At 42.5% G+C, this 27956-nt stretch overlaps 2 protein-coding genes across 2 annotated transcripts in view; one reads left to right on the top strand and one right to left on the bottom strand.

Annotated features, from left to right (window-relative positions):
- The window catches only part of LOC125244357 (gastrula zinc finger protein XlCGF57.1-like), a 213091-nt gene that overhangs the window by 148335 nt on the left and 36800 nt on the right, over positions 1-27956 (bottom strand). The window lies entirely within an intron of this gene.
- On the top strand, positions 27-27798 carry LOC125244167 (hydroperoxide isomerase ALOXE3-like). Its single transcript, XM_048154191.1, has 14 exons — positions 27-173; positions 2147-2351; positions 14847-14928; positions 15032-15154; positions 16821-16924; positions 17024-17193; positions 17305-17448; positions 18665-18868; positions 20993-21079; positions 21257-21426; positions 25469-25590; positions 26003-26103; positions 27115-27285; positions 27571-27798. Exons 1-14 carry the CDS (start codon positions 30-32, stop codon positions 27748-27750), a joined length of 2007 nt encoding a protein of 668 aa, XP_048010148.1. The 5' UTR covers positions 27-29; the 3' UTR covers positions 27751-27798.

The following is a 27956-nucleotide window of genomic DNA, read 5'->3' on the forward strand; positions in this document are numbered from 1 at the left end:
TTTGATTTTCATGTCTTTGCAGAGCAGCCATGATGATCTACACAGTAACGGTGCACACAGGAAAGGGGCTCTTGGCGGGCACCACTAGCCTCATCTACATCCAGCTGCGTGGTACTAAGGCTGAGAGTGAGGAACAGAATCTGAACCACCTTCAGGGGTTTCGGCAAGGATCGGTAAGTGCGCCCAATTAAACCAACCGTAAGGAGTTTTGGTTCAAAAACCGTCAGTCAGAAAACTACATTTAATGGAAGATATTTGAAAGAGTGAGTATAAACGCTGTATGGAGTAATGATAACCTTATTTACCTTAAAATGATCTTCCTAAATGTACAATGGTTTATTAGGGCCATTGTAGGTAAATAATAATAATATTAATAATAATAATAATAATAAATATAGCTGCAAGCAGCAATTACGGGGCCAAGCACAAAAGCGGCACAACAAGCCAGCCAACATGGCCGTGAGCATCAGACAAACTGCAACAGTGGGCAATTAAAGACCTATTAGGATCATTTTAGGCAAAAGAGCTGAAAAATCACATATACAGTCAATAATAAAGATTTACTGGTTTATCACTTTCCACCAATAGGTGGCGCTGTGACCAAATTCATGCGGTATGGTCAGAGTGAGTTGACAATGACAACCGCAAAGTTTGGTGTCAATATGTCAAAGCATTGCAGAGATACAGCTTCAAGAGTGGGTTTTGCATCATGCCTCAAATTAGTTGCTTCGGTATATGAAAACGATTTGATGTATCGACTTGAAATACATAACTTTTTGTCGGCATGGTCTGAAGATGATACGGTTCGATTTTGGTGAAAATCGGAGCAACGGTCTAGGAGGAGTTCAAAAAGTAGGTTTTTAATAATAATATGGCGGACAGGAAGTTCAGCCGACTATGGCAAATTTGATATTTGTGTTCTTGGCATTACCCAAGGAATCAATTGAGACCAGTTTTATTACAATCAGTTAATATAGTCAAAAGTTATTAGCATTTTTGTAAATTTGTTAATACCTTGTGACCACAAGGATGCACTGGTCCGAAACCTCTCAGGCTCCTTCAGGGCATTGTCCTGATGACCCATACCGAGTTTCGTATCGATATGCTAATGCGTTCATTAAATACAGCGTTTTAGCATAAAATTCAAAATGGCAGACGGCCAAAATGGCCGATATGGGAAAATTGGATATCATTCGACTCGACATGATGCCCCAAATCTAACGAGACCAAATTTATGATTTTTGGTCAAACCCATCAGCAGTTATAAGCAAAAATAGCCATTTTTCATATCTCCACTCCAGTAGGTGGCGCTGAGCCAAAACACTGCATGATGCCTCAGGTCATGCTTGTGATGACATGTACGAAGTTTGGTCTGAATACGATAAAGCGTTGCGGAAATACAGCCTTATGTCTATTTTCGCAAGCACTACATAGAATTCGTTCGCGTGTTTTACGAAAACGGTTTGATGAATCGACTTGAATTCAATACATTTTTGTCGGCATGGTCTGAAGATGATCTGGTTACATTTTCATGAAAATCAGAGTAACGGCCTAGGAGAAGTTTGAAAAAGTAGGTTTTTCAGAAAATTCAAAATGGCGGAAAAATTTTCATGATGGAAAATGATGTCATAGGGTGCATTCGAATCATCATGAGCCAAGGAATCAGACGAAAAAAGAATTTTGCTTCTAGCCCTTCAAAAGTTATTAGCATAAACATAAGTGCAAATTTGGACAGCTGGTGGCGCTAGAGGGATTAAGTTAGAGAATCCAAATTTGCTATGGACAAAGGTCAGACTGTCCTCTAACTGTGTGCCAAATTTCACAACTTTCCCGCAAGCGGTTCTATGGGCTGCAATAGACTTCAAGAGCGGAAGAAGAAGAAAAAGAAGAAGAAGAAAAAGAAATCTAACAGATACAATAGGTGCTTGGCCCCTAATAATAATATGGAGCTGGAGGAGTAAATTTCTGTGAAAAAACTTGAATATTCTGTGATTATAAAGTCACAAATTTGCAAGAAAAAACTTGGGAAAATAGTGTCAAGGAACCACATGGCTCCCCCAACTCTGTATTATTATTATTATTTGTATTATTATTATTATTTTACCTACAATGGCCCTAATAAGCCCTCATAAATATGTCTGTGCAGGAGCGAGCATTTAAGATACACTGTAAGGCGTCCCTGGGAGAGCTCGTATCTGTCGAGATCTACTCTAAGCCGTTTATGGGTCTTCTTCACAACCAGTGGTTCTGCGATAAGATCTTGATCAAGACGCCCGAAGGTGACGAGATTTTGTTTCCGTGCTACAGCTGGCTTGACAGCAACGAGAGGCTCGTTTTAAGACCTGCTAAAGGTAGGCAATTCCAATTCAGGTCATGGGCAAAATTCTCATTTACCAGTGTACTTGAAAGTTCAGTGGTGATGTCTTGCAAATGTACTGCGTGGACACAAACACAAACATAAACACACGCACAGGTTTGTTTTGCTATCAAATTGTTTTTATACTGTATAAACTGTACATTCTCTCCCCCTAAACCTACCCATCACAGAAAACTGTCTGCATTTTTGCATTTTACAAACATTTAGTATTTTAAATATGAGGACACATGAAAGGTTTACGTCGTAATACCAGTGTAATACCAATGCCATTATACATATTTGTGTTCTCATAAATCACAAAAAGGGCCACACACACACACACTTTTGTATATTGCAGAAGAATTCCTTTAAGCAAACACTTGTGTCTGTAACGAATGTAGCGGTTCGTACAGTTATTAATTAATTTATGGATGAAATATGAATATAATAATTCATAAGGTTATGAATAAATTATGATTCATATATCAACCCAACGGGGAATTAAACATATATTGTGAATCAATTACAACGAATTATAATCAATTACATATATGATTAGTTCTGGTTTAATAATTATCTAGAGAAACTGTTCGTTTGTCCAGCAAACTAAGTCCCTCACAGAATATTATAAACAGAGTTATTTTCTGGCCATGAAAATAACTAAAGCATAAAGCGATCGAAAAACGTTAAAGTGACTTGGTCTTCAGTTGAAAGAACAACAGAACAATCGAGCATGAATTATGTGTTTAATATATGCAGCTACGGCTACCGAGATTATATATTAGATTATATATAAGTATACACATATATATACACAAGAGTGAGAATGAAGAAAAGACATGGAAAGAAAGATGATCAAAGGATGGCAAATTACACAGTTAACGTAAACCCTTTTGAGAGAGAGAGAGCCAGCACAGAAATCAGTTTAGACAAATTCAGATAAATGATAATACTTGCTTATTGGTTCAAGTCCGTGTGTAGCAGTTTCAATGAGCCTGGCTGGGTTGGTCCTTTCAGAGAGGGTTTCTCCGGCGGGGTTTTCAAAAGAGGTTTAAGCTTAAGTAACTTAGCCAAAGAGAGAGAAAGTCTAAGGAAGTGGTCCTCCCGAACTGCGCGCGTGGTTGGGAAGCGCGGTCACCTGAGGCGTCCGTGCACGAGGTGCTCGTGAGTCAGTCGGGAGACAAAGGCGAAGAAGAAGAGCGAAGCGCGAAAAGACAAGAGAGCGAGCGAAGGTGTGTGTCGTTGTCTTTATGGAAACCCAAGCTAACACACGTCCTGAATTGTAGCAGCCAATAGAGGCGCAGCACTATTTGGCGGGCAAAGTTGCTTTGTTTGGTCTCCTAGCTGAATTTGCATACTTAATGGCTATCAGATCGGATTTCGAGATGGAGTGTGTTCTTCACAGGATCATTAAACACATAGAAAAATGCATTTGTCCGTTTTGTGACATGTCTCAATGAATAGCTCAAGTCCGGAGCTTTAAAACGAGATCAAACTCGACAGATCAGAAACGCATAGACAAGAAGTTATGGTTTACAGACGGGATTCCCCTATTAAAATGCACACTAGCACAAATACACTCATTTAAACACTAGGAAACATGCATAGGCTCTAAAATATATCATATATATATTCCAGCATAGTGGTAGTTCACATATACAGTTAAAAATGTATGATTGTGTGTTTCTGTATGTGTCTGTGTGTGTGTTTTTGTGTGTCCCTGTGTGTGTGGGGTGTTGGAATGTGGATCTGGTCAGTCTCTGGGGGGGGGTGCTCCTTTGAAGTCACCAAAGTGAGGAAGTTGGACTTTTTTTGTTTACCATCGCAGGCCCACAAACCTGCCGAAAGTCACAGCCGTCCGGCGCCGATTTAGTGATTTATAAACAAAGTTCACCAGGTTAAAAGCGTTCTGAAAACTCCAAAGTTTATTGACTCTGAACGGATCCATCCAGACGTTACAGTCCCCCTTTCGGCCAACGAAGTTCCTGTGCGGACTTCGTTGGACGTTAACCAAGTTTGATGGCACATGGATCCGGATGGTCACACAGCAGGTGGTTCCTACTGGTCCTTGAGGAAGGGCGGATGGGCACTTGTCTGTGGACTCTTGCATCCCTTTTGGTCGCGTACTTGATTGCCATGGGGAGGCAACGGACTGTGCTGGCAGCAGTCCAAGCTCGGGCTCTAGGTGAGCTGGTCAGGACAGGCAGTCGTGAGAGTGCTTGGAGGGTTGCATCGATGGGAGTACTGTCACTTAGCTGGGACCCCCTTTTGTCAATCCTCAGTTCCAGTCCTGGATCTAAGGCGTTATGGTGATTCCTGGAGGAGGATGGGATTTCCAGTTCTGACTGGTCTTCTTTGCTTGAGAGACAGTACACTGCCAGATGGCTGCGATGAAGGATGGAACCCAGGGGTACCTGGATCCACTTACTTGGATTGGGCAGGTTGACACGAGTGGCGGTGCTGTGCTGATTGTAGGTTAGGGTGGCAGCATGAGTGGGGGTGTGGATGAGCAGTTGATCACCCACCATCTCAGCTTGTGTTCCGATGACTGGGGTGTGAGGTTTGGCCGGGCAGCGTGTGTCGCTGGTCATGGGCTGCAACCGGCCCATTCCTTCAGTATGGTTTCTGAGGAAGAGCTGGTTTGGGCAGAAGTACTGAAAGTCTTTGGTGAAACTACACCTGCTAAAGTGGGGAGCCAGGCACTGCCGTGGGTTGCTGTTGTGGTGGGCTACCACATCTGAGGTTTGTTTCTTGGCATGGGTGTTACATTGCCACCACCTGATATTGACCTTGTCTTTGGGTCTGGAGATGTTATCTCGTTCACCGCTGGGTAGATTGAGAAGGACAGCCAACTCATTCTGCTCAGGGTCGACGTGCAGTAGGATGGCAGCATCCAGGGAGTCAGTGAGGTGGGCTGGAACAGTCTTGGTGGGTCTGCCAGTAGCAAAGTCCAGCACGCTTTGTGTAGGATACTGAGGGATCCTATTCATAGCCACTCTGTCCATAGAGAAGCTAACTTCTCGCAGCAGGTCTGTCATCAGAGCTATGACCAGCTGCTTTTGGGCAAAGTCATTTGGGAAGGCTGTAAACAGTTGCTTCATTGAGTTCGCCGTTTGGATCAGCAGGAAGCTGTGATTACAGAGAACCATCACAATACCTTTCCGGGATTTGCAGGTGATTTGCAGGGTTTGGCTCTGTGTTGCGAGTGGTTCTCTCAGCTGTAGGCGGAGCTTGTTGCGATGCTGATGAGTGGGGAAGGCTGGGATGAGACCCGAGCCTCCTGGTTGGTACAGGTGCAGCGGCAGTGGCACCTGCCGTGCCATCAGTAGTTCTGTGGGGAACACCTGAGTTGACTCCTGTATGGTGTCTGTGATGGCCATGAGCATCAGAGGAGGTTTTACAGTCCAGTCTTTCTGGTCGACTGACCGTGGAAACGTGACTCCTCGGTTTTGCAGTGGAGCTCTGTGACTTGCGTTTGCAGTTTGGACTTGACAGCAAACCTGACATTCTCTGACATACTCTGCCACATCTTTCTGCATGCTGGGCCAGTACACCACTTGTTTCAAAGTCTCATAAACAGTTCTGGTGCCATGGTGTTTGGCACATGGTGTGCTGTGGGTGTATATCCGTTCACCCCCCTTTTGGCCCTGTGGCAGTATAAGCTTTGGCACTGTGAGGGCATCAGGGACATATTTTAGAAAGTTCACTCCCACACACAGCATGTGGTTGGTCTCATGTAGTTGTTTGTGGCCAGGGGCCGTCGTGGGACCAGATGCCGTGAACGGGAGGTTGGAGGGGTATGAGTGGTGGTGCAAAGCATTTCGCATGGAAGTGTTGGCAAGTTTGGTTGTCAGTGGCAGTGGCAGTAAGGCGGGAAATGTTGCGGGAACAGTCCGCTGGCTGCGGGTAGTTGTTGCCACACTAAGGGTGGGTGACTGGGGTGGGTGTGACCATAGTTTGTTATGCAGGGTGCCAGTCTTGGCAAGGGCATTAGTTTGGTCGTTCACGCCTTTGTCACGCCCTGGTTGCTTTAAGCATCTTTTCACCTTTTCCCAGTAAACGATCAGGTCGTGTGCTTGGGTGAGGTGATCACTTGTCTGGAACATGTGTTGATGTTTCACCGGCATGTTGTGTTTAGTTTTGGAACCAGTCTGTTTCCAGCTCGGAAGATGGCATGTGAAACAAGGTCTGGCAAAGTGTGAGTCTGTGCACATGCGTTCTCTGATGTTATGAGCTGAGGAGATGTGAAGGGTTTTGAGGGTAGCTGCTGCTTCACCATACTGACATGACTGGGGACCCCACCTGCTGTTCTGTGGTTGGCAGGGTTGGTTTCTTAACCATCGTACCCCTGCATTTGCCTGTGGGATGCCCTTATGGATGTAGAAACGTCCATCACCGTAGGCCGTGGGCATTCCTTGGCACGCATTCTCTTTGAGGTACCTGTGACAGGTTGGTTGCTGTTGTTGGGGTACCAATATCTCAAGTGTCAATGCTGGTGTGCTGTTATAGCCGTTTTGGCAGGCAGCTGAATCTCTGCTCTGTGCAGACTTGTGCTTTCTGGCACGTTGTGGCAGTGGCACTTGCTGGTTCAGCTTCCTGAAGTCGCTGGTGGGTCGCCACTTGTTGTCTGGCTTGACAATGGACCAGGTAGGGACTGAATAGGTGCTGTTGCATGGGCAGATAACACCTTTTCCTTCTGTTGAATGAACAAACTCCTGCACTGGTTCATGTGGGGCGATGTGACCTTCGTACTGCCTGATGAAGGTGGGAGGAGCATTTGGGTGTGTTGCACTATGCACTGTGTGAAGTTTAGTGAGACCACAGCATAAAAGGTCTTTGTCAAATGTCACTTTGAATTTGTGCAAGACGTTTCTGAGTCTTTGACAGTCTGCGTCATTCTTTAGGGCACTTGCATCTTTCTGGATCTGTTGGCCTTTAGGCTCAAACCTTGGGAATGGCTCTGTTGTTGTGGTGTTAGCTGTCAGGTTGGCTGTCAGAGGTGCAGCGCCTTTTTGAGTTTCACAGGCAGGCTGGTCAGAGACTGTGGGTACTGCAAGGTGTTTGTCCTCCATCAGCTCCGTTCTGCGCACCTGTGCTGTGGGTACCAGTTTGATGGGAGTGATGGAGATGCTCTTCAAGGATGCTGTGAACCTTGCGTTGTCTGAGCTTCCTTCTGGGACCATTGCAGCTGGTATTAAGTTAATGACTGTTAACCTGAGTTTAAAGTCATAGGGGCCGTGGTCCACTATCCATTCTAGATGGTAGGCTTTGGGAATGCTGATGTCTGCGACCATGCATTCGTTGAGCCAGCTGTGAGCTACGTAGGGTGACACTTCAGTTAGAGGTGTGGCTTTTAGAGCAAGTCCAAGTTCCACGCCTTCAGGTGAAAGTGTAAAGGGGCCCAGCATGTGGCTTAGGGTTTGACCACATTGCTTGTTGAGCCAAACAGCACCCCCTTTGGTGTAAGGTGGTACTACCGTTTCCTGTGTGTGGAGCCAAACAGCACCCCCTTTGGTGTAAGGTGGTACTACAATTTCCTGTATGTTGAGCCAAATAGCACCCCCTTTGGAGTAAGGTGGTACTACAGGTTCCTGTATGTTGATCAGGATGCAGACCTGTTGGATAGTCTGGCCTGACAGGAAGTTGGCAGTGTTGACAGGAACAACAGGAAGCTGTACAGTCATTGGGGCCCACAACAACTCATTTGCACTGTCCGTGTGAGCATTAGAGTGCATCAGGAGGTCTGGAAGGACCAGGAAGTGATGGGTTGAATGCCGGTTGTTCCATTTGAAGTTCAAAACACAGATGTACTTGACAGTCATCATGGTTGGCAGACGAAAGTCTAGTGGAAAGTGTGTTTGCTTGTTGACAAATGTTGCTTGTTGTCCGCTGTTCCTTCACTGAGAGCACTTAACAGCGTGTGGCTGAAGGCTGAGTTGTCTGCCCACAGTGTGAGAATATCTGTTGTAATTACATCATTCAGCTGTGAGTCTGTCGTGACCTTGGAGCAGAGGGAGTTACAGTCTATGGTGAGTTGAAGTGCGCCGGGTAGCGAACTTGAACTGTGCTCTGAGACGGGGTTCCCGCGGTTAGCTGGGAGATTTCCCGCGACCTCTTGACCTGACCGTCTGGCTCAGGTGGCCTGGGTGACTGGGAAGGCAGAAGTTCACACACTTGAGCCCAGATTTTCAGTGGTCTGGCGTTCAATAAGGGCTCAAAACAGTCTAGCGGGTCTTTGTGGGTGAAACAGAGAAACGTGTCCATTTGCGCTACGCACACAGGAGGTACCAGGCTCACTCGACCAATGGTGTGGTGCGTGGGAGCTGTGTGTTCAAGGTGGACCTCATTTGGACTGTGCGACTGCACATTCAGCTCACATCTTTGTGACTTGAGAGTCTGATTTTGGCTTTCAGCTTCATTTCTCAGTCTTTCAACAAGGTAAGGACAGGTTTCTGGGCAGTGATCAGAGACTGTGTAACTGGTTTGATTTTCTACAGTCTTTTCAGGAGCAGTGTTCTGCTTGGAGTGAGCTTCATCGACCAAGTTTTGCAGCTGCTGAGTAGACATACTGCGTGAGCAGGCCAAGGCTGCCAGATGACCACTCACCGCAGGGTGCAGTTCTCGGAGAAACAGAGTGTTGAAGATGAAATCTTCCTCCATTGCTGGCTGACCACGTGCTCTGAAGTAGGCCATTTGCAGTCGGCTGTAGCAAGTGTATGGGTTTTTCAGTCTGCCCCGTTTTAGGTCCATGGCAGCAGGGAGCCCTTGATCTGATGCAGGGTCAGAAAGCTTTTGGCTCAGAGCCTGTTGCAGGTGCTGGCAGTTGGATGTGACAGCTGCTGGCAAAGTTTCTTGGCCGCTGGACGTTTTGGGCAGTGGACTTTTAACCCCATTTGGAATTAGGGCTTCTTGACTGGTTAGGGGAAACTCTGTGATGTGTGTTTCCCCTCCCATGCCACTTTTCAGCTCTCTGTAACCATTGTCAAGTTCATTCACATAGTTTCTTTGTTGTTTCGGAGCCATAACTCCTTTCTGGGCCTGTTTAAGATGATTTTCACAGGTCAGGGCTTTAGTGTGTCTGTCTTTCGGCTTAGTCTCTGTTTCGGCTAGGGGAGCTTCGCTGTGTTGGAGTTTTTCAGTCAGTTCTCTACGCTCCACCTCCAGGTGGAGCTCTGCAAGGGCTTTTTGAAGTCTTTGCAGCTCCTCCTGTAGCTCAGGTTTGGATTCATCCGCTGTCCAACGCTGGTCCTGGGTCTCGACGAGTCGCTGATCGTGGTGACGATGAATCTGGGCCTGATTCCTCCGGGCATCCTCCGCCTGGAGCTTGAGGTTGTGGGCGATGGCTCGGATGACTTTCGCCCATTCTTTGTAGCTCGGCGTCGGATCGTGGGCCATCAGTCGTTTCAGGTTGTCGTCCAGCTGCTCGTTGCTTGGGTGCTGGGGATCTACAGCGGCGTTGGGCAGGAACGTGCTGGTCAGGGAGCCCAACCAGGTCTTGAGTCGGTCCCCGTGGGTGCTGGGGCTGGCTGCTCTGAACACGTTAGCTTGCTGTTGGCGAGAGAAAGACAGCACAAACAGAACCAATGCAAGCACGCGCAGAACTAACGACTTATAATAATGCATGATTATATAATTCTTTGGTTTGGTTCCAGTTAACTGGTGCAGACAGTTAGTGGAATGTAGGCTAGACACTTAATTGTCAATAGCCAAAAGGACCACGCGGGTCAATTTGTGTGGGTGAGTGCCGGATTTAAACAAAGAATTTGACAGGCGGTAGACCTAAGAGTCCTTTGATGACTCTCGCTGCTTGGTCGTCTATCTATTACTCAGTTTTCCGTGATGGCTCTCACAGGCTCTGCTTTTACATGAACTGAAAGAAACAAACACAGTATAGAAGCAAAACAGAACAGGGTGGATGCAATTAAATGAGAAATAGAGCAGTAAACAAATAGAAAGGAATAAAAATAGAATAGCAATAAACTAAAACGGAAGGGCTAGAGGGGAGAAGTGAAACTTAAACTTCCTATTCCAGCTGGGTTTATGACAGTGTCAGGCGAGTGCACTGTTGTGTCATAAAACCTAGAGGGATGGTATGGCTCAAGAGTATAAGGGTTGGCCCGCACCTGAATAATCAAAGAATATGTAATATTCTGTGGCTTTCAATTAGGTGAAGTGACTGTATGTCACTAATTTAGGCCTGGGTGAATTGTGGGTGCTCAGACAAGAACTCAATGGCAGGCAACCTTTCCTCGACGTTCAAACACTCCACTGCGGTGTCCGTGGTCACCTGTCCCCTTTGTAACACGGTGCAACCTCTCAAACAGGGAACATTGGCACAATTGCGCACTTCGGTAAGGTATTTGCGCCAACGGCCCGAGTGACCAGTCAAAATTGAGTTTTCCCTGAACTCAGAGTCTGTCCCTTTACGGGCAGTTACTCCAAACGGGCGGTTCTGTCGTGCAGAAGCCTGAGCAGGGAAATTAAACAAAATTGCCGTTTGTTGTCACCCCGGGTCTCGTTGCCTCCCTGTACCTGATACACAACTCGCCGATGTCCTTGCGTGTTGCCCGTGATACGAGGTCAGAATGTCCCCGATTCACACACGGTTAGTGTAAGACCGTCAGGCCAGGTAGCTCCACTCACTGGAACTCACTGGGGCGACCGTCAACTCACCACCAGGCGGCAAAGGGCCTTATCTGCAAATACACAAGTGGTCGCACAAACACAGCTTAATTGTAAATTTAAATCTCAGTTTAACTCTTGTTTAAACCAAATTTAAATAATTAAGTGTGTATGACAAAGGAAAATGAGCCTACAATGACAGTCAGAATGAGCTAGTTAAACTAGAACTGAAATGAGCAGAGGGGGTAAAACAAAAACAAAATAGTTCAGATGCACTTGATTCAAATTTGCATTAAACGAGTGCGCCGAATAGCAGAATGGGAAAAGAGAAAGCAACGAGGATAATTCAGATGCATTTGATTCAAATTTGAATGAAATCTTTTTCAGTCAAATTTAAATGAGTGCATAGAATAACAGAACGGGAAAAAGAAAGGAGAAAGCCTTCCCTATTTGTAAGTTTCCTTGAAGAGAATTGCTTCTTTTATGAGCAAAATGCCAACTGATTGACACTACTTAATTTTAAAATTCAATTAAATGTTATTTAATTAAATTTAAAATAAGTGTATGAAATAAGGGAGGCTTGGGTGTGCGTGAATGTTATTACTTAGGCAATAACAAACAGGACACAGGGCTAAGAGTGAATAAAATGAAACATTAAGTAATAAAAGGGAATGACTTTCCAAAGTAAAAATAAAGAAATAACTTGAGAGGAAGAGAGAGAACAGACAAAAAGGGAATAGATGAAATAAAATAAAGTAGAATAAAATAAACTAGAATAAAATAAGAGTAGATCGGTGAACACAGGGAAAGAATTCAAGGAAAAGAGAATTGACTTATCTGGTAGTGTCCACCAGGGGGCGCACTCTCAGAAAGTGAATTCCCTTGTTGGAAGGGAAACTTAATTTAAATTAAAAATTTAAACGTGTTTAAATTAAATTTAAATCAGTAAACCACATTCCAACAATGATTGGAAAGCATAACCACCAAAAGCAAATTACTTTTACAACTCCCCGCAGTATAGAGAAGCAAAAGATAACTTTGAGATAATTTCAGTTCAAAATATGGAGCGGCTTTAACTCAGAACGTCCACGCGGTGGCGTCACTGAGTCCACACAACCAATAAGTAGGGAGGGGTGGCACACCTGAGCAGACTGCCCTCTGGCGTCTGGTCAGAGTTACTGCATCCCCTTTCTTTAATTCGTGATATAAAAACCAACGCGCTTGTGGGGTTCTGGCCCTTACGCTGTTTTAACTGCACGATCACGATTACACTATAGAATCTCGCGGATTCTTTGGTGCCAATTCACTGGACACTAAACATGCACTCCTTATCGCGAGTACACAACTTTGGGAATCAGTCCCAAAGTTTTGTGCAGACTTAGTGCACACGAACATGTAACGCTTGCGGGATTCCTTCGCCGCGGGTTACAAATCAACATTGGATCAGGATGCTGATATAGCTCCAAACTCTCACACATCAATCGTTAAAGCAGATGAACTGCTCTCCGATTAGATTTGTAAGGGGGATCACGTGGTTTGGTTAGCTAGGCCGAACGACGTAACCCAGGAGCAAACCGGCTATGGTGAATTTTTTTTTTTTTGGACGACACAAATAATTCACATAGCGGTAAAATTTAGGCCTTTCAAGAGATTTAGTGGGAATCTCGCCACTAAACTCGTTTCAAAACGCGTTGAATACGATTCAATTTGTTAATTCAAGCGGAAATTAATATTCAAAACTGTAACTTACTGCAAAGATTGTCGTCCTTCACAGATACGAGCTTGAAATATCAATAGACTGCAGTGTATTTCACGGTCAACCAAGGCTAGGCCTGCAGTGTTTTTAGACACAAACAGCAGCTTGTTAACGGTGCGTAGTGAGGACCCGTGCGTCTTCTCACTGAATAAAGCGCGCATGCACATTAAATCATACAAAACTATTCTACATTGCTCTTTTACCGAAAACCAAGTTTAAAACGTTGCCCGCATTCTCCACCAAATAAATATGTAACGAATGTAGCGGTTCGTACAGTTATTAATTAATTTATGGATGAAATATGAATATAATAATTCATAAGGTTATGAATAAATTATGATTCATATATCAACCCAACGGGGAATTAAACATATATTGTGAATCAATTACAACGAATTATAATCAATTACATATATGATTAGTTCTGGTTTAATAATTATCTAGAGAAACTGTTCGTTTGTCCAGCAAACTAAGTCCCTCACAGAATATTATAAACAGAGTTATTTTCTGGCCATGAAAATAACTAAAGCATAAAGCGATCGAAAAACGTTAAAGTGACTTGGTCTTCAGTTGAAAGAACAACAGAACAATCGAGCATGAATTATGTGTTTAATATATGCAGCTACGGCTACCGAGATTATACGTCTAAAATATATACAGAAGTATACACATATATATACACAAGAGTGAGAATGAAGAAAAGACATGGAAAGAAAGATGATCAAAGGATGGCAAATTACACAGTTAACGTAAACCCTTTTGAGAGAGAGAGAGCCAGCACAGAAATCAGTTTAGACAAATTCAGATAAATGATAATACTTGCTTATTGGTTCAAGTCCGTGTGTAGCAGTTTCAATGAGCCTGGCTGGGTTGGTCCTTTCAGAGAGGGTTTCTCCAGCGGGGTTTTCAAAAGAGGTTTAAGCTTAAGTAACTTAGCCAAAGAGAGAGAAAGTCTAAGGAAGTGGTCCTCCCGAACTGCGCGCGTGGTTGGGAAGCGCGGTCACCTGAGGCGTCCGTGCACGAGGTGCTCGTGAGTCAGTCGGGAGACAAAGGCGAAGAAGAAGAGCGAAGCGCGAAAAGACAAGAGAGCGAGCGAAGGTGTGTGTCGTTGTCTTTATGGAAACCCAAGCTAACACACCTCCTGAATTGTAGCAGCCAATAGAGGCGCAGCACTATTTGGCGGGCAAAGTTGCTTTGTTTGGTCTCCTAGCTGAATTTGCATACTTAATGGCTATCAGATCGGATTTCGAGATGGAGTGTGTTCTTCACAGGATCATTAAACACATAGAAAAATGCATTTGTCCGTTTTGTGACATGTCTCAATGAATAGCTCAAGTCCGGAGCTTTAAAACGAGATCAAACTCGACAGATCAGAAACGCATAGACAAGAAGTTATGATTTACAGACGGGATTCCCCTATTAAAATGCACACTAGCACAAATACACTCATTTAAACACTAGGAAACATGCATAGGCTCTAAAATATATCATATATATATTCCAGCATAGTGGTAGTTCACATATACAGTTAAAAATGTATGATTGTGTGTTTCTGTATGTGTCTGTGTGTGTGTTTTTGTGTGTCCCTGTGTGTGTGGGGTGTTGGAATGTGGATCTGGGGGGGGGGCGGTGATCCTTTGAAGTCACCAAAGTGAGGAAGTTGGACTTTTTTTGTTTACCATCGCAGGCCCACAAACCTGCCGAAAGTCACAGCCGTCCGGCGCCGATTTAGTGATTTATAAACAAAGTTCACCAGGTTAAAAGCGTTCTGAAAACTCCAAAGTTTATTGACTCTGAACGGATCCATCCAGACGTTACAGTCTTCATATGATGGAGAGATATACTGTTTGTAGTTGTCATTCATTCACGAGTTAAAGACATCTTTTTTTTTATGCATCTCAGAAGACTGTGACTTAGCTACAGGCTAATGCTATAGGCTAATTGATTAAATTTTATTTTAATGTAATAAAATGTAAGTGTCTATGATAAAAAAAATTACATGGATGACAAGCCATCATCCTATGATCAAGTAATGATACATACAAAATATAGCCTACATTTGTTTTGCAAACAGATTCAGATTGTAAATTAATGTTGGCATTTGCGTTCCAGCTTCACTCGTGTTCCAGGACATCAACCCAATAGCCCAAAGACAAAGGATGAGGCAGCTAGAAGAGCAACAAAAGTTATTTAGGTTTGTGGGCAGCACACCAACACAAGTGTCTGTGTTATATTAAAATAAATTCAGTGAAATTTAATTCTTTCCGTTGAAACCTATTTTAATTTTCCACTCCCAGGTGGCGCGTGTATGCTGAGGGCACGCCCCAAGTTATTGATTACGACACTGCCCTTGCTCTGCCAGCTGAAGTCCGATTCTCTTTCACAAAGGAAACCGAGTTTAACTTCAGTGCTGGAAAGCAGTAAGTCACCAAGTCATTTTTAACCCTTCTGTAGTGTTCATCTCTTTGTTACGCACTCTAGAAGCCATAAGGTTACTAATGTTGTTATTCACTGGCTATGAGTTACTCTATTTCTGTACTTACACTTTAAAGGGAATGAATTTCGCCCAATTTGGGATTTTCCTGCAGGCAGCCATTTTAAACAGGAAGTGATGTGGCAATGGCATTGGAAAGGGAAACAGTTTGACCTACACTTCTCTATACTGCTTACTTTGGAAACACAGTTTTGTTTCACCTTTTTGTTAAAATTAAAATCAAGTCTTGAACAGGTGTCTGTCGCGGAAAGAATGACAGATGCAAGTGCAAGTAAATCTCTTTATTAGAGCTTCACACCAGAGTAGTCATCAAAACGAGAAAAGACAGTAGCAGGAGAGTGGTGACGCAGGGACTTCGATGGGCAGCTGGAATCCTGTGGTGAGGTGAGATGGTGTCGTGAGCCCGTGAGTCCGTGCGTCCGAATCCGTGAGTGCAATCCAAAGTGAGAGTCCGACGGAGAACAGGAACAGGAAACAACGACGAGGTAATCCACTCCGGGGAACAAACAAACACGAGAGAGCACAGGACACAACACCAGGATTCCAAACAACGATCTGACAAACACGAGACGAAAGACAAGGCGTTAAATAGGCAGATATGATTGCACACAGCTGCCGCTGATCAACAATCAGCGGCGACGCCCACACAGAACAATACCAGACACACCCACACAAACACACAGACACCAGAATGAGACAGCGGATTGATCAACCGTGACAGTGTCGACTCTAATTTCAGTTACAAGCAATGTGGACAGTCGGCCTATTCATGGTTAATCTTTGCCATATAGGCTACCTCTTCCAGATCACAACTATTGGTAATAAGGGAGAAGACAGATTCTCCTGATTAAAAAAATATCACTGTTACAACTGTGTCTGAGTGTTGATTTAGATTCACGGCATCTGCTTTATTGGATTAACTTTTTTTTTTTTTTACCATGTTTGTCTTTTCTCACCTACGGTTTACAAATTTCTGTTGCATCCGGGTTCCACAGCACCACACCAAGCACCACAGGAGACATAAGTTATATAGATGACGTAGAGGCAATGTCAGTCTATTACTTTGGATTATGCTTTATTCAAAATGAACTATGATACATTTTCAATGATACGCCATGTATACTCGGCTAAAAGCAGGGTACCCAACGTAATGGTAACTCCAGAGATGCATTTAGAGAAGTTCATCAGTAGTGGGCCAATGACAGCAAGCTTAACTATTTCACTATTATTATTCGGACAATGGACTGTATCAATGTTTTTTGTTTGTAGGTTAGTCTAAATATGGTGTGTTTTTAGTTATAGATTGCACTGGTGGAAATGCTGAATATTTATAGCTAGATTTAATTTTTAGTATGCTTTAGTTCAAAATTAACTGTGGTGATTTAAAAACAGGATCCATTTATATTCAGTGTATTTTGCATGTAAGTGGATGGTATTCCCTAAATAGCTTTGTCTTTTTGAAGACAGTAATAATATATCTAATAGTAACTACAAAAATGCTCACAACTAAAGCTGTAATTCATAGGTTGTATATCAAGGTTAGTTCCACTATTAATGTTTTAACTGTGTCCCTGTGTATTCTGTGTGTGTAGGTTATCTGCTCTGAAGCTAACTGGATTAGCTGACAGCAGAAGATCGTGGGAAAGCCTCAGCCAACTGGAAGTAATTCTTTGTGAAAACAGAGTGAAAACCATTGGTAATCATCTTAAACCAACCGAACTGTTTAAAATGACTGTATTACAAGTAAAGTACTGTCTGTACTGCAGCATATGTTCTGAAATAGCATGCTTTGCAGAATACATTCAGAAGCACTGGGAAGAGGATGAGTTCTTTGGCTACCAGTTTCTGAACGGCCTCAATCCCATGATGATCCAGCGCTGCTCAAAGCTGCCAGAGAATTTCCCCGTCACAGACGACATGGTCAAAAACTCCCTAAGAGGGAACAGCTTGGAGCAGGAGATGAAGGTACACTACTCGCTACTGCCATGATTTGGAATTACTGGGTCTGGTTTGCATTGGTTTTGTCTAATTTTCTGTGTTTATTCATTATTTGGTATGATCTACTCCCACACCCAGAAAGGGAACATCTTCCTGTCTGACTATAAGATGTTGGACGGGCTGGTGGGAAATGTAGTCAATGGCAGGCAGCAGTACCTCATGGCTCCCCTGGTCCTGCTGTACAGTAACCCCCATGGCATGATGCTGCCCATCGCCATACAGGTGAATATCTTGCATTTGAAGTCAAGTCACTTTTATTTATATAGTACTTTTTACAATGCAGATTGTGTCAAAGCAGCTTTAAAGTGATAACTGGCAAATAATATTGGCTGCACAGCAGCTCTTAAAGAAAATGGTGTCATTTCCTATTTATCCAACTAAGCAAGTCATAGGCAACAGTGACAAGGATGTGCAGAAATACATGGGTTATGAATATAACCTCAGTTCTCTGAGGGAGAACACGAGATGTCAAACTTGTATGAGATATCGCTCCTTGAGCATGTCCTTGCTGAAGTTAATTCTAATCCACACCACTGGTTAGGGGAGGGACGTCTCATGTTCTTCCTCAGAGATCTGAGAGATCATTCAAAACACTTTGACATCAACCTGTATGGGAGATTTATGGCACAGGTCCTGGGGCAGACTGGCAGAGATGTTGGAGAGGCACAGAATGGTGATGTGCAGATGTCATACCTCCCCATCAGACTGCCACACTCAGTCTGTTGGAGAAGGAGTAGGCAATGCATTCCCCACCCTGAGTGTGGCCAAAGGGGGAGAGCCCGCCACTATGGACTGAAAACTAGATCCAGTACAGGTAGGGTGTTGTGGCTTCATTGGTGCATCAGCAGCTTGTTTCCTGAGAGGCATGGGGGTAGCAGGAGTAAGGCAGAGGAAGGCCCCTATAGACCATGCTGAGGAGGCAGAGAAGAGAAGCTTCTGCCTTTGGCTGAGGAGGAAAGAGCTGGGGTAACATCTAGCTTTAGGGCCAGCTGCAGGGGGACGACTTTAAAGCTGACTGACGCAGCTGTAGTGGGACTAGAATTTGCTTCAGCTGGGAAATGCTCAAGAAGAGATATCCCATACAGGGTGACGTCGAAGTGCATTGACCGAAAGAGGACCTGGGGGACCTAGGCACCAAATGTCAGGGGGCAATATTAAAAAATAAATTCAGATTAATAATCTTGAAAGATGAGGTAAACAATCTACTTATTAAAAAGAAACAAAGGAAAGGTGATATGTAACTGAGTAGGCAAAACTGTCTGAGTAATTAAACATTAAATAAAATTCTTTTTTAAGATGCCATTGTCTTCATAGAGTAATTATGACATATGCCATGGAAATCCTTCGTCATTTCCTTAAAGTGAGAAAAATCATAACCTAGATTCCCTCAGAAACCATTTGTACAATTTTCATGCATGTTCAAATTCATTCTGCACAGTTAAAGCAAAAGCCCAGCAAAGAGAATCCCATCTTCCTCCCAACGGATTTAAAGGCAGACTGGAAACTGGCCAAGATCTTCATTCGAAATGCAGAGTTTGCCGTTCACGAGGTCGACTTTCACCTGCTGAGAACTCACCTGCTGGCAGAGGTGTTCACCATGGCGACGTTGCGCAATCTTCCACCTCCACACCCTCTCTACAAGGTACTGAATCTGTCATGAATGAGTTGGTTTGACGTGTGAACAGTGAGGGCTCTTAGGGTATGTTCCAGACATGTCACATTGTAACATCTGGATAAGATCAGTCTTAGCCAACCAACTTTAGAATTTTCAGAATGCTTTTAGCCTCCTGAACTGCGCATGTAAATCACGAATTGGCTCCGGCTGGTCTAGGAGAGACTGACTTTGGCATCTTTGTGGCCCATCAGAGGCTACGCAGAAGGCCCCAGTCCCCAGCTCTGGGGACTTCAAAAGAATCACCCTATGTGGGTTGGGGGCCATGCGGCCACATTCCAGACACCAGCCAAAACCCAACACACACACACACACAGACACACACAAACACACACAAACATGCCTAGAGATTGTATGTACAGTTATTTTCAAAATATGACTGTGCCAAAGTGTACCCGTCATTGTCTTTCAAGTGCATGTATGTATCCCTAGTGTATAAGCTTAGCTATGACTGTAGTTGTGTTCGTTTTTATTCTAAATGATAAAATTCGAGTATAAACTGTATCTTGATCCGGCAACATTGCTGTACGCTTTAATGCTATAATAGGAAGTTATTCTCGTGGCCAGAGAATAACATTCTTTTTATAATAGTCAGTGAGAAAACAATGGTTTGCTGGACAAACTAGGATAGTTTTTCTAAAACAACTATTAAATTAGAACTAATCATATATGTAATTGATTATAATCCATTGTAATTAATTCACAATATATGTGCATAATTCCCTTTTGGGTCAACATATATCATAATTAATCATAAGGCTTTATGATTTATTTTATATATATATTTCAACCCATGATTTGAGCTAATTGATTAAATACCTGTAGAGACACTACAACATCCACAGAGAGAGAGAATGATAGCGAGTTAATTAATATACTTAATACACTATATTGACAAACGTCAACTGTTAGTGGTATCATAACAAAGTGGAAGCAATTGGGAACAACAGCAACTCAGCCATGAAGTGGTAGATCACGTAAAATCACAGTGCGCAGAAGTTGCCAACTTTCTGCAGAGTCAATAGCTACAGACCTCCAAACTTTGTGTGGCCTTCAGATTAGCTCAAGAACAGTGCATAGAGAGTTTCCATGGCCGAGCAGCTGCATCCAAGCCTTACATCACCAAGTGCAATGCAAAGTGTCGGATGCAGTGGTGTAAAACATGCCGCCACTGGACTCTAGAGCAGTGGAGACGTGTTCTCTGGAGTGACCAACCACTCTTCTCTGTCTTGCAATCCGATGGACGAGTCTGGGTTTGGCGGTTGCCAGGAGAACGGTACTTGCCTGACTGCATTGTGCCAAGTGTAAAGTTTGGTGGAGGGGGATTATGGTGTGGGGTTGTTTTTCAGGGGTTGGGCTTGACCCCTTAGTTCCAGTGAAAGGAACACTTAATGCTTCAGCATACCAATACATTTTGAACAATTTCATTCTCCCAACTTTGTGGGAAGAGTTTGGGGATGGCCCCTTCCTGTTCCAACATGACTGCGCACCAGTGCACAAAGCAAGGTCCATAAAGACATGGATGAGCGAGTTTGGTGTGAAGGAACTTGACTGGCCTTCAGAGTCCTGACCTCAACCCGATAGAACACCTTTGGGATGAATTAGAGCGGAGACTGCGAGCCAAGCCTTCTCGCCAACATCACTGCCTGACCTCACAAATGTGCTTCTAGAAGAATGGTCAAAAATTCCCATAAACACACTCCTAAACCTTGTGGAAAGCCTTCCCAGAAAAGTTGAAGCTGTAATAGCTGCAAAGGATGGGCCAACTCCATATTAAACCCTACGGATTAAGCAGTGGATGTCATTAAAGTTCATGTGGACGTAAAGGCAGGCATCCCAAAACTTTTAGCAATATAGTTACTTGTATAATTTTTGACGGTAGGGAGTTTTTGCAGTTGTAGTCTGTGGTCGCAGTTGTCTATTTTACCTCAGAGGTGTTGCTCCCTTTCACTATTTGCCTTTTGGAGAGCGGGTCTGACTCATCTATAGCCTGTGAACACAGCCTACACAGAACATTAAAATTCATTATTCATATATTTTTATCTTCAAATAATAATGACAGTGAATGCAAATCTCTTACTTTTCCTTCTATAGCTCCTCTTTCCCCATATCCGATACACACTCCAGATCAACATCATAGCCCGGAATCGTCTGATATCCAAGGATGGGGTCATTAACATGGTATGCAAATAGCATTGTTAAAGAGGCACTAGAGGTTCAAACTTCAGTTATAATCCAATATACTTTTTTGTTGAATCCAGCAAATTTCTCCTCACAATGGCATTTGTGGTGCCAGATCTTTGTTTATAGCTTTTAACCTAACTTTATTTCATGTGTCTTTTCTCCATTAACTCTTAGTATGCAGGAGTAGGTGGAGAGTCATTGGCAAAGTTTCTGAAGCGTGCTACCGCCTCCCTGACCTACAGCGCCCTCTGTCTTCCCGATAACATCTCTGAGAGAGGCCTGGAGAATGTACCCCACTACTACTACAGAGATGATGGGATGAAACTGTGGAACATCATCAACAGGTATGACTACCAGTGGAGTTAATCTAGTGTATTTTTTTTAAAATAGGCTTTATGCTTGCTACTCTCTGTATGTGTGTAAAGAATTGTTCAGCTCTTAGGTGCTAATTAATACCCGGTGGCAACCACCAAATAGTGTCCGATCAGAACAATTAAGTGTTGTCCGTTTAGGAGGAGCTAGATGCACACACTACTCATAGACCACTCATTGCAAACTTGAACAGTCTTTAATTAAGTGTGGTTCTAGAATGGGAAACAACAATAAAGTATAAATATACACACTGATAAAACATCAATATGCAAATGAATAATATCCGCATTTGTTATGACATTAACACTGAAAATATGTCTGTACAGTGATCGTATAATGAGATTGGCTTACAGACACATGTGCTTGGCAGACGCGATAAGCACGTCTTTAAAGACAAATGCGCGATCAAATGTAAACAGTATAAAGAACAAACTTACTCTTTGATGCACGCACACATGCGATTACTCAATATCGCGACAGAGCGGCATTATCATCACTGTTAGGTTCGTCTCGTGGCAGTAATAATAAAGACGATAATAACTGAATTCTAAACTGCGTCAGCATACGGGTCCTTTTCACCTTCTGGGTCCTAACTATAGGCGAGTGACTGATGCCTGACTAAATAACAAGATCAAATTAACTATTATACATACAAAGAATGAATGAACATATTAATCACTGGCCCTCAGTTTAGTACAATGTGTGTGTTACATAAGACATCCCGTTTTTAGGGCTGAACTATCCTGGTGCACTTTCTGATTCATATTTCAACAAATACAGTGTACAAACCTGATTCCAAAAAAGTTGGGACACCGTACAAATTGTGAATAAAAAAGGAATGCAATACTTACAAATCTCTTAAACCTATATTTTATTCACAATAGAATGTAGATAACATATCAAATGTTGAAAGTGAGACATTTTGAAATGTCATGCCAAATATTGGCTCATTTTGGATTTCATGAGAGCTACACATTCCAAAAAAGTTGGGACAGGTAGCAATAAGAGGCCGGAAAAGTTAAATGTACATATAAGGAACAGCTGGAGGACCAATTTGCAACTTATTAGGTCAATTGGCAACATGATTGGGTATAAAAAGAGCCTCTCAGAGTGGCAGTGTCTCTCAGAAGTCAAGATGGGCAGAGGATCACCAATTCCCCCAATGCTGCGGTGAAAAATAGTGGAGCAATATCAGAAAGGAGTTTCTCAGAGAAAAATTGCAAAGAGTTTGAAGTTATCATCATCTACTGTGCATAATATCATCCAAAGATTCAGAGAATCTGGAACAATCTCTGTGCGTAAGGGTCAAGGCCGGAAAACCATACTGGATTCACGTGATCTTCGGGCCCTAAGACGGCACTGCATCACATACAGGAATGCTACTGTAATGGAAATCACAACATGGGCTCAGGAATACTTCCAGAAAACATTGTCGGTGAACACAGTCCACCGTGCCATTCGCCGTTGCCGGCTAAAACTCTATAGGTCAAAAAAGAAGCCATATCTAAACATGATCCAGAAGCGCAGGCGTTTTCCCTGGGCCAAGGCTCATTTAAAATGGACTGTGGCAGAGTGGAAAACTGTTCTGTGGTCAGACGAATCAAAATTTGAAGTTCTTTTTGGAAAACTGGGACGCCATGTCATCCGGACTGAAGAGGACAAGGACAACCCAAGTTGTTATCAGCGCTCAGTTCAGAAGCCTGCATCTCTGATGGTATGGGGTTGCATGAGTGCGTGTGGCATGGGCAGCTTACACATCTGGAAAGGTACCATCAATGCTGAAAGGTATATCCAAGTGTAACGGGTAGATATTTTTAAAAAAATATTATTTTCGGGGGACTTTTATTTTGACGGGTGAACTGATATTCGGTGTTTGGAGCGCACTGCGAGAGATAGAGGAGATGCACGCTGTGTTTGATAGTGTCACAAAAAGAAAGTGAGTGTTGTGTCGTGATCGAGAAGCTCGTTCGATGGTGTTAATCGGGGCTTTAGTCAACTAAAGGATGACAGCATCAAGCGTTTTTGTGAACTGTATCCCGCATTTCGTCATTGGAGTTTTTGTGTCGTTTTGCTCCGTGGATTGCATTGCTGTGCAACCATGACGCAGCAACGTTAATAGTTTGTGAAGGCTACGAGAACTGTAAGTGCTTCTTCTAAAGTACAGTTTTTCCTTGATTGACAACGATTGAAGAGATTTGTCACATTTTTGCAGTGTTTTGCACTCTTTACATTTTAATTGAGAAGCAGCCTTACGAACTAGTTTCATTCGATTCATCCGAACTGGTCTCACGTTATTTGTTTGTTTTGCACTTGTTGTCGCGCGTAAGAACTGCTGTACATAGCCATTCGTTTCAGACTATTTTTTGTAATCCTGCCATCCAACGACATTGTAGATTGATTCATCTCAGTTTGATTCATTTGGGAGTCGACTCATCTTGATACTTTTTCATTTTTGGGTGAGTGATTCAATTAGGAGTTTATTTTAACACACGCTACGTCGAGACCACTTACCTCAAATCATTTTTCTATGGACTGTTTTTTTTCCCAAAGTAAGTCTTTTCTGATATTTTGATGAACAGTGAACTGTGAGAGTTCATTTGAACTACAGAACCAAATGTGAACTGTAAATGTGAACACCTAAAGAGACGTATCACGTAAGTGTTTCTAATGTGAAATTTCATTGTGTATGCCATTGTTTTTTTGTTTTTCTTCAAGTGTGACTGTTTAACGGTGATCATTTGCACAGTGAAAACTCATCCTAAGTGGGGTTTACGGAAAATAACTGGTGTTTTCTCTTTTGGATAACCATTATGTTTGACTCTTGTGTTGGTTAAAAGTTAATAACTTTTACATTGAAGGTGGTTGTGGCCTAGTGAGTTTAAAAGAAAACTCAAAGACTGTATTTTTTTATTTTTTTGCTTTTATTTAGTGATTTAAATTAAAGTAACACTTCATTACAAGAAGGAAAATATAGACAGACAATAAATCCTATTTAATTGTTGTACTTGCCTCCAGTGTATTAAGGGAGGAGTATTTTAGACTGTGTCTCACATATACATTTATGTCAGGAAGCCATCTTGTGACGTTACGCTAACTGAAGCCTACCCTTGTCGGTCTGTAGAGTACATCTCAATAAAGTAGGACACAACATATATACATCAGTATATAACAAGACTAAAAGCACTGAAAACGGGGACTAAGATCCTTTCGTTATTCAGTCTTCCAGGGCAGCTCTAACCAATTCCCCCTATAAGACGGGCTAAATACCCCGTTACACAAGTTCTAGAACAACATATGCTCCCATCCAGACGTCGTCTCTTTCAGGGAAGACCATGCATTTTCCAACATGACAATGCCAGACCACATACTGCATCAATTACAACATCATGGCTGCGTAGAAGAAGGATCCTGCAGTCCAGATCTTTCACCCATAGAAAACATTTGACGCATCATAAAGAGGAAGATGCGACAAAGAAGACCTAAGACAGTTGAGCAACTAGAAGCCTGTATTAGACAAGAATGGGACAACATTCCTATTCCTAAACTTTAGCAACTTGTCTCCTCAGTCCCCAGACGTTTGCAGACTGTTATAAAAAGAAGAGGGGATGCCAAACAGTGGTAAACATGGCCTTGTCCCAACTTTTTTGAGATGTGTTGATGCCATGAAATTTAAAATCAACTTATTTTTCCCTTAAAATGATACATTTTCTCAATTTAAACATTTGATATGTCATCTATGTTGTATTCTGAATAAAATATTGAAATTTGAAACTTCCACATCATTGCATTCTGTTTTTATTCACAATTTGTACAATGTCCCAACTTTTTTGGAATCGGGTTTGTAAATTATACAGGTTCATGGGTTTAATAGTCAGTAAGCACATGCTGTACTGTGTTGCAAGTCGCATTGCATTTATTTCTTAAGCTGGAATTTATTCAAAGCAAATCTAAAAAAAAAAGAGAAAAAAAAGTAAAGCTGTAAACCTGGAAAACATCTGACTTTGTTGCTTACAGGTTTGTTGCGGCTTTCTTATCACACTACTATCAATGTGATGCACACGTGCAGAAGGACACAGAGCTGCAGCGATGGATCAGTGAGATATTCACCAATGGCTTCCTGGGAAGAGATGGCTCAGGTGTGTTATTTACCTTTACATTTAGTAGACGCTTTTATCCAAAGCGACTTACAAGGAATACAACTAGCGATTAGATATCAAGAAGTGTTCACAATACAGCTTTCAGCATAAGCTAGAATAGGCAGCGATTAAAGGAAATGAAATAGGCTAGACCAATGAGTATGCATTTCCAAAGGTTTCCTTTATTTTTTGTGTTCATCTCAGTATTTGCACAGCATAGCATAGACATGTTTGCATTGAGGCACAACCTCTTTTATAAACCCCACTGTAATTAACTGTTTCATAGACTAGAATTGAACCAGGTCAACAGTCAAAAGTAGTTTGTAGTTTATGGCTCAACTCTCCATTTCAGTGTGTGTGTGCATCCCAAATTGAGTTCCTCACAGAAACAGCCTTTCATTCTTCTTCACAGGAATACCATCATCTCTTCAGACTGTGACAGAGCTCGTCAAGTTTGTCACCATGGTGGTCTTCACTGCATCAGCCCAACATGCCGCTCTAAACAATGGACAGGTCAGTTAGTACAAGTCAATTCACTTCCAGTCACACAGAGCCATTAAAGCTGCAGTCCCTGATCCTAATCCCATATACTTTTTCTCAAATCCAGCGTATTGCTCCAAACTTTCCTCTAGCTGTCCGTTCAGTGTCCGAGCTCAAAAAACCCTCTGTTGTCCTGGCTATGTGAAAGGGTAACAAACATAAACAATGCCAGCCAATCAAGCTTCAGGAGCAGGAAGGGGAGGGGTTTCAGTTGATTGGCAATTGAGCGCAACAGATTTGTGGAGTCTGCCTTTTAACTGTTGTCTGTTATTAAAGGATTAGTCCACTTTCAAATAAAAATGCTTCCTGATAATTTACTCACCCCCATGTCATCCAAGATGTCCATGTCCTTCTTTCTTCAGTCGAAAAGAAATTAAGGTTTTTGATGAAATCATTTCAGGATTATTCTCCTTATAGTTGACTTCAGTGGCCTCCAAACAGTTGAAGGTCAAAATTAAAGTTTCAGTGCAGCTTCAAAGAGCTTTAAACAATACCAGAAGAGGAATAAGGGTCTTATCTACAGAAACGATCGGTCATTTTCGAAAAAAAAGAAAAAGAAAATGTATATGCTTTATAGACACACATGATCGCAACACAAGTGCTTCCGCCATAAGTGCGATTTCGTATTCTTCAAAAAACTTACGCTAAATGTCCTAGGCATTGAAGTCCACTATAAGGAGAATAATCCTGGAATGTTTTCATCAAAAACCTTAATTTCTTTTAAAATGAAGAAAGAAGGACATGGACATCTTGGATGACATGGGGGTAAGTAAATTATCAGGAAATTTTAATTCTAAAGTGAACTAATCCTTTAACATTACCTCAAGATACTTCAAGCCCCTAGAGCAAGTATTCCACAACGCCAAGAAAAACCTGTCCATATCCACTTTTCATGGCCTAAGTGATGTTAATTATGTGCTCTTATTATTCTTTGTGAATATTTGGCTTACATGTCATAATTTTTCACCACTTCATTCCCCCCAGTTTGACTTAGGCGGCTGGATGCCTAACTTCCCCAGTGCCCTCAGAAAGCCCCCTCCCAAGAAGAAAGGCCAGACCACTGAGGACATGATCCTGGAGACCCTTCCTGATGTGAGCACGACGGTGAATATAATGGCTGTCCTGAGACTGCTGACCCAGGATTATGCAGACCAAGTGAGTTTGTACATCATCAGAGCACGTGTTGAAAGACTGCAATTCTGTGAAAACATTTTTGTGTATGGCATGATATTACTCTGGATTTCAGTGTCTTACTTACACTGCTTTCATTCCTCTGGTTTGCATTACCTGACTGTTACATTACAAAGGACATTTAGCAAACTGTGAGCATAGTGTTGCAGTGGACTCTTGCAGAATATTAGTGTGCTGTTAAACATTGATATAGACATGTTTATTATCAACATGTTATTTACGATTACAATCTTGTTACCCTGTCCGTAGTACCCTCTGGGACATTTCCCAGAAAATCTGTATGATGAAGAGGTCCCCTGCAAGCTCATTGAAGAGTTTCAGAAGGATCTGAGGAAGTTGTCGGATCTCATCGAGGAGCGGAACAAGAATTTGAAGCTTCCCTACACCTATCTGAACCCCAAAAATGTGGACAACAGTGTAGCCATTTGAAAGGAGACAGAATTCTTTCTTAACGTGTTTGTATTTCTATTCATAACTTTGTCAATAAAAATAAAGACCAAAGCAAAAATAACTTAAAGTGAGATCATGGATATTTCCTTAAATAATGTGAAAGGCACTGCTTTTTTTTAAAGTTGTGGGTTCCGAGATAAACCTTTTTACTACTTTGCTGCAGTCTTAATTTCGTTAACCAAAAA

Source organism: Megalobrama amblycephala, linkage group LG1, assembly GCF_018812025.1.
Source record: "Megalobrama amblycephala isolate DHTTF-2021 linkage group LG1, ASM1881202v1, whole genome shotgun sequence".
Classification (NCBI taxonomy): domain Eukaryota; kingdom Metazoa; phylum Chordata; class Actinopteri; order Cypriniformes; family Xenocyprididae; genus Megalobrama; species Megalobrama amblycephala.

Excerpts from the sequence above, each read along its gene's own strand:
- LOC125244167 (XM_048154191.1), top strand. The coding sequence starts at position 30 with ATGATGATCTACACAGTAACGGTGCACACAGGAAAGGGGCTCTTGGCG. Across the intron at positions 17,194-17,304 it reads GCTTGGAGCAGGAGATGAAG|AAAGGGAACATCTTCCTGTC; the intron begins GTACACTACTCG and ends TCCCACACCCAG. Across the intron at positions 21,080-21,256 it reads AGGATGGGGTCATTAACATG|TATGCAGGAGTAGGTGGAGA; the intron begins GTATGCAAATAG and ends ATTAACTCTTAG.